The sequence below is a fragment of the Hydra viridissima genome, unplaced genomic scaffold (assembly GCF_058129835.1).
Source record: "Hydra viridissima isolate aposymbiotic clone 2 unplaced genomic scaffold, HvirCarnegie_v1 scaffold_10, whole genome shotgun sequence".
Classification (NCBI taxonomy): domain Eukaryota; kingdom Metazoa; phylum Cnidaria; class Hydrozoa; order Anthoathecata; family Hydridae; genus Hydra; species Hydra viridissima.
In genome coordinates, this window is record NW_028324309.1 from 17,946,763 (window position 1) to 17,953,656 (window position 6,894).

General features: G+C 35.5%; 1 protein-coding gene across 2 annotated transcripts; it reads right to left on the minus strand.

Moving 5' to 3' along the window:
• Positions 1 to 2,311: 2,311 nt before the first annotated feature.
• Positions 2,312 to 3,693, minus strand: LOC149883458 (uncharacterized). 2 transcript variants are annotated; one of them, XM_090065581.1, is made up of 3 exons: positions 2,972 to 3,693; positions 2,677 to 2,742; positions 2,312 to 2,406 (listed from the first exon to the last, which is right to left on the minus strand). In XM_090065581.1, exons 1-3 carry the CDS (start codon positions 3,678 to 3,680, stop codon positions 2,375 to 2,377), a joined length of 807 nt encoding a protein of 268 aa, XP_089921707.1. In that variant the 5' UTR covers positions 3,681 to 3,693; the 3' UTR covers positions 2,312 to 2,374. The 2 variants fall into 2 exon arrangements, with proteins under 2 accessions (XP_089921707.1, XP_089921706.1); XM_090065580.1 differs by having other exon boundaries at positions 2,363 to 2,742.
• Positions 3,694 to 6,894: the final 3,201 nt, after the last annotated feature.

The following is a 6,894-nucleotide window of genomic DNA, read 5'->3' on the forward strand; positions in this document are numbered from 1 at the left end:
AGAGATAAAAAGTGCATAAAAAGCCTCGCTACTTTGCTGTAGAAGAAGTGGATGACTAGATACAACTTTTCAAATTTGTGTGCTATCTCTATCGAATAAGGAAGTTTTCGAAAGTATTTTCAAAGCAAAATTAGCGTAGTGTTCCTCTTTTAAATCTTGATTATGTCTAAGGTAGATTTTGAATAGTTTTTAAAGAAAGGTTAGCGTAGTTTTCCTCTTTTAAGTTTAGCTTATGTAGCCTGACATCACAAAATACAAAGCTCAAAAAGACAAGATAAAGTGTAAGATAAACGTAAAATAAAATATAGATGAAACTAAACTTAGGCTGCATATAAATTCAACAACAGAATATTGTACTAGTTATGCTTAAATTGAACTAAATAAAATGCTTTGCGCAAATATAGATATGTTAGAGAGTAAAAGTGCATAAAAGCCTCGCTACTTTGTTAAAGGTAGTTTTTGAATAGTTTTTCAAAGAAAGGTTAGCGTAGTTTCCTCTTTAAAGTTTAGCTTATGTAGCTTGATATCACAAAACACAAAACTCTAAAAGGAAAGGTAAGATAAAAGTTATTCGTAAAATAAAATGTAGGTGAAATAAATGTTAGGCTGCATAAAATAAAAAAAAAATCATAGCATAATAATCTTCTATATATGTTTGGATTGAATTAAATGAATTCCTTTGCGTAAATGTAAGCAAACTAGTGAGAAAAAGTGCATAAAAAGCCTCGCTACTTTGTTGTAGACGAAGTGGATGACTAGATTCAGTTTTTTAAATTTGTGTGCTATTTCTATCGAATAAGGTAATATTCGAAAGTTTTTTCAAACCAAAAATAGCGTAGTGTTCCTCTTTTAAATCTAGATTATGTCTAAGGTAGATTTTGAACAGTTTTTCAAAGAAAGGTTAGCGTAGCTTTTCTCTTTTAACTTCAGCTTATGTAGCTTGACATCACAGAACACAAAAAGATAAAGCAAAATAAATGACAAACGCAAAATGAAATATAGATGAAGCTAAAGTTAGACTGCATAAAAAGCCAACAACATAATAATCTACTAGGTATGTTTAAGTTGAATTAAATAAAATACTCTGCGCAAATATAGGTATGTTAGAGAGTAAAAGTGCATAAAAAGCCTCGCTACTTTGTTAAAGGTATATTTTAAATAGTTTTTCAGAGAAAGGTTAGCGTAGTTTTCCTCTTTAAAGTTTAGCTTATGTAGATTGACATCACAAAATACAAAACTCCAAAAGACAAGATAAAATATAAGATAAACGTAAAGTAAAATATAGATGAAAGTAAAGTTCGGCTGCATCTAAAACCAAAAACATAATATTCTACTAGTTTTTTTTAAATTGAACTAAATAAAATCCTATGCGCAAGCATAGGTAAGTTAGAGAGTAAAAGTGCATAAAAAGCCTCTTTACTTTGCTGAAAAAGAAGATGAATAGATGCAACATTTTAAAATCGTGAGCTGTCTCGATCGGTGTAAGGTAGTTTTTGAACATTTTTTCAATGAAAAGTTTGCCTAGTTTTCTTCTTTTAAGTTTAGATTATGTAGCTTGACATCACAAAACACAAAAAGGCAAGATAAAATACAAGGTAAACGTAAAATAAAATAGAAGTCAAACAAAAGTTAGGTTGCATAAATACAAAAACTGCATTGCCAAAAATAGAATTTGTTGCCTAGAAAGACCTTTTAAAGTTTGTTTCTTTCGTCTTTTGACTTAGTGAATCGCGATCTGGTTTTTCTTAGGCGCGTTTGTTTCTTAGTTGTTATTTTTGTAAAGAAACTTTATTCAGACTTTTTTTTTATGCAACTCCTTTAACATTATTTTTAACAAAGTATTCTTTTATACGTGTTTACATTGAAACAAAACCCTTAGCGTAAATAGAGATAAATTAGAGAGCAAAAGTACATAAAAAGCCTCGCTACTTTGCAGAAAAAGAATTGGATGGCAAGATGCAACTTTTTAAATTCATGTGCTTTCTCTTTCGTTTAAGGTACTTTTTGAATATTTTTTCAAAGAAAAGTTTGCGTAGTTTTCCTCTTTTAAGTTTAGCTTACGCAGCTTGACATCACAAAACGCTAAAACAAATAAGGCATAATGAAATGCAAGATAAACGTAAAATTAAATAGAAGTGAAACAAAAGTTAGACTGCATAAAAAAAAAAACAAGCAAAAAAAAACATATACTTCTATGTATGTTTACATTGAACTAAATAAAATTCTTTGTGTAAATATATGAAAAAATAGAGAGTAAGAGTTCATAAAACAGCTTTATTCTGTTTTCTTATTTACTTTTTTTTTTTTTTGTTGACCTTATTGTTTGCAATGATAGCAATAACTGGTTTTTGAAAGATTACGTAACTGGCATTGGCTAACTTCTGCTTTGTTTTCCTTCGTTCTTGGCTGAGTTGATCATGAAAAAAAATAAAACCATGTTCATTTTTCTAATTCATAAAAACCATTAACAGTTTCTAAGTGTTAGAGATGATAACAAGCTGTGCATGATTTCTAACGGTCATGTTTCTAACTTTATCATTAGAAATCGGGTAGACACAACTTTCTAAAAGTGCACTTAGCAATGATGGCTAGATTTTATTAACAGTTAACCATCTGAAATTGTGCAAGAAGAGGTTTGTGTTTATATATGTTTGTATAAATTAGGTTTTACATTACCGATGAGTTCTTGAGTGAAAGATAGCATTTCCAACTTGATTTTTTTTCTTCTAGGATCTTTTACTTCTAAAACATAATCAGTTTTAGTATCATTCACTTGTATAAACATTTAAGCAATCACAGAATTAGTCCTGCAACAAATACATACACACTTCTGCGTTGTTGTTTTTTTTTTTTTTGTATTTGTTTTTAGTGCTTTAACAATAACAATAGGGCAAGGAGTTGATTAGGGCATTTTCATTTTTTGAAAGCGTGTTGAGATTTGCATTAAAATCAAAAATCAAAAAGAATTTACCTCTGGATGTACTGGCAAGACTTTGGCTAAATAGACTACCAACAGATTGAAGAGCATAAGGTGAGAGCTGCTTTGCAAGAACAGTACCAGCCTCTTGGACTGGAACAGCTGAAACTGGATCAGATGAAAGAAACAAACTGGTTTTGGCCAATGTTTGCTGAAAAGCAACAAGGCTAGGAGTCAGAGGAACAGAAAAGACCTCTTTTGAAGGACAGAAAGCGACTTGCTGAGAAGGAGAAGCAGAAACAGGTTTGGCAACCACTTGCTCACTAAAGTAAACTGGAGAAAGTTTTTCATGGTATTCAATAAAATCCGGTTCATCAGGAAATAATGTTAATGCAAGAGGAGAACTAGCTGTGTCATCAGGAACAGCTAAAGTCTGATCTACATCCGTGCAAACAGCTTGTTCGTTAGGAACTAGTTCTGCAAGAGCAGGGGATAGCTGAAGAACTGGGCCAGCGAATGTTTGTTCAGATGGAACAGACGAAACAAGAGTTGAGGTAGGTTCACACAAGAAATCTACGGCATGTTCGTTGCTGTCCTCTAAAGGAACATTGTTTTCTACAGCTGGAGCAAACAGAACCACTGTGGTACAGCTAAAAGTAGCAGAATATTCTTCAGAGTTAGAACCGGAGTCTAAATCTCCCTCAAAGATGTCCTCAACCTCATAAAAACCGTACTCCTCTGCATTAGTTCGGAGCCAGTCCATCACATCCTTCTCCTTCTTTGGTGGTCTCTCAGACTTTTCAACAGTCAAAGACTCTACGACTCCGAAGGACTGTCAGATGCCCAGGGCAAAGCGCAACTCCTCTGCAGCGTTTCACTGGGACACATAAAAGCTATCCATTATGTTCCTGCTGTGCTTCATGTAGAGTGTAGCAAACCGCTTGCGATCTTCTTTGCTGTTGTTGGCAAAGTAAGTGGCTATCGAACCGCGAATGCAAGTGGGAGTAAGACGCTTCATGGGAATGTTTACTTGGCTTTTTCTGAAGCAGGACGTCAGGCAAGAGGAGATTGCAGAGGAACCCATCTGGTAAACAGGCACTCTAGTTGCACCGAGTGTCACACATTCGTCTTTGTTGGGTCTCATCGATGGAAAAAGGGGCCTGTAGCAGTCGCTCAACTCCAAAACAGTCTTGGTGTCTGCAGCCATGTAGTGAGAGTCGTTGACAAGAAGGTCTCTGTATCTCAGCAAATAAATATCGATCAACACTTTCAAGTCGTTCGGCACTAGAATGTTTATGGCTCCGTGCTTGTATGCTGTTTTGTAGCGCTCTTGCACAATGCAATATCCACACTCACTCTTCTCAGCCGCCGTGTAGTCTCTAATGCTTAAAAGTGCAATGTTAGACTTTCTTAAACTGTTAATTACATGACAGAGAAATTAATGACAGAGAGCAGAAGATGGTTTCGTAGAGACACAGCATTGTCTCTAGTTGGTGTAAGAGACGGCTTTCTAATCGATTCCACTAACTCTCTTACTTATGCAGACTTGCCATATTCGGTCAGCAAACTGGCATTGATGATGTTGGTGCATTTTTTGCTTTTCACAAGGCTTCTCCTCAAAGAACGAAAGGGCCTCAGCACTTTTTGTAACTCCTCCACCTTGCAGCGCAAACGTCGGATGGCCTCATGAGAAAGTCCGAAATAGACGTTTCTGGCTTCACTGAAACGAAACAGGAGACAAAGGTAGACGAGGCGGTTGTACAACGTGTGACAAGACATGACTTTTGTTTGGTCAAGTTCACTCAGCTTGGAATTGAGCTGAATGTTTTTAATGTGCATGGAAAAGTATCTATCCTCCAAAACGTTGGAATTGGTGAGAACGTTCGGGCGCAGCGTCAGCGTGCTGTCACAACATGTCAATATTTCCACAACTGCATTTTTGTAGATCTTTGTGACGAAGTGTTGTTGTTGGCTAACACAATCCACTTTTCAAAATCTCTGAAGAGCTCATCTGCTGACTGGTAATAAAAGTGAAAAGCATCTTTGTCCAGCTGAAACAAGAGTCTCTTATCTTCTGTCAAGACGGAGGAGTTGGAAACCAAGTGCTTTAAGGAATTAAAATCAGAGTCTAGGACGGATTCGGCTTTCAGCTCTTTGTTTTCTACAGAGGTGCATTGGTTTGCAGAAGGAGCCTCGGACGAACCAGCAACTGGTGAGGGCAAGCTTGAAAGAGGATCAGAGGAATGAACCGGAGAAGAAAAAGACGAGGAAGGCCCAGGAACAGAGGATGCAGAGCCTGAATCAGACGCTTGTTCAGCTACTGGCTTAATACCAAAGAAGGCAGGTCGAATAAATTGGGCGACATAGAGCTTCTCGTTGTCGTATCGCTTTGCCTCTGCAATCTTTTGTTTGATCGTCTTGGAATCGTAGAAATGAGTCTCTTTCAAGTGTATGTCCAGTCGGTCGTAATACTTCCAACATTGCAAACAGGGGTAAGGTTTTGGACAGCCGGACTTGCGATCGAGACGAGCATGCTGAAACTTCCTGACCATTGCAGAGTAAAAGATGGAAGCTTCATCCAAAGTCCAAGAATGATCTTTTTTAGTCAAGTGTTTTTTAATGCTTGTGGACGAATGTTTGCACAAAGGCATCGGACAACTAACAGCGTACCTCTTCTAGGTACCATAGAAAGGTACAACCCTGTTTACGGACCCACACGCTGCAACTAATACGGCCCTGACTTTGTTTTTGAGCTTTAAGTCTCTCTGTTCTTGTGACTGCCTTCTTTTCTTTTTTTTTCCTTTAAAGTTTGGAGAAGAAGCAACTACAGAGTTGTTTTCTTGTGAAGAAGACATGTTCAGGTGTTTGTTTGCAACAGTTTAAGCTAAAAAAAAAGAAAACAGTTAGTGAGAGTTTTTTATCTTCTGCCTGCATCCAAGTTTGTTTCCTATATTTTAACATAGGTTTGATTCCTATATTTTAACATTTTACAAGTTTTAGTAGTTAATGCTGTAAAATTAGCAGTTTAATAAAAACGAAGACAGCAAAGTCAGCATCATTTATAATAAATTATATAAAAAAATATTGAGCAGCTTTCACTGAAAATGTATCTTTTGCCAATGCATTTAATTTATCTTCATCAAACTCTCATTCTCAATCTGATTTTTTCAAAGAAATGTAAGAGGATAGTGAGAGTTATATTTCAAAGTGTTCACACAATGCTTCCCTAACGATAACTGTAAGTTCAAGTGGTCATACTCACTTTAATTTCTCAGAAGAAACAAATCCGTTTGAAAGTTCAAACTCAGAAAATGAAGATACATGTTTAATTAAGCAAGCTGTGCATGAATTTTTATCAGCTCCTACTAAATGGGTAGTAAAATACAAAATCCAAAGAGAGTATTTTAATGAGTTGTTAAACTTGAAACAAATTAGTGGTTGTTTTCATCAAGAAGGCATTCCAAAAGATTCTCACGCTTTACTTTTTATGCCTCGTAATGTAAATGTTGATAAATGTAATAGAAAATATGTTTACCTTGGACTACGAAGCTGGTATTTTATTACTTTTTCAAAGAAGCACTGAAGAAAATAGGTCTTTTGAAGTGAGCATAAATATTGACAGCTTACCTGTACATAAGTCATCAAACTTACTCTTTTGGCAGGTGGGTTTTGGCAGCATGGAATTTCTAATAATGACATTGGATTGCCATTTCCTGTTCGCTCATCTATTTGTGATGCACCTGCACAAGCATTTATTAAACATGTAGCGGGACACACAACAAAGTTTGGTCGTGAAAGATATTCAATAGAAGCAACAAGAGAAAATCATGGAATATTTTATTTAAAAAGTGGTAGAAAATTAAGAACAGACATAGTTTTAGGTGTTTAGCTGATTTTACTCCAGATAGAAAATATAAGCAATGCTTACCCATAATATATACATTTTTTAGTTCAACAGTTTTAGTCAAATCACATCT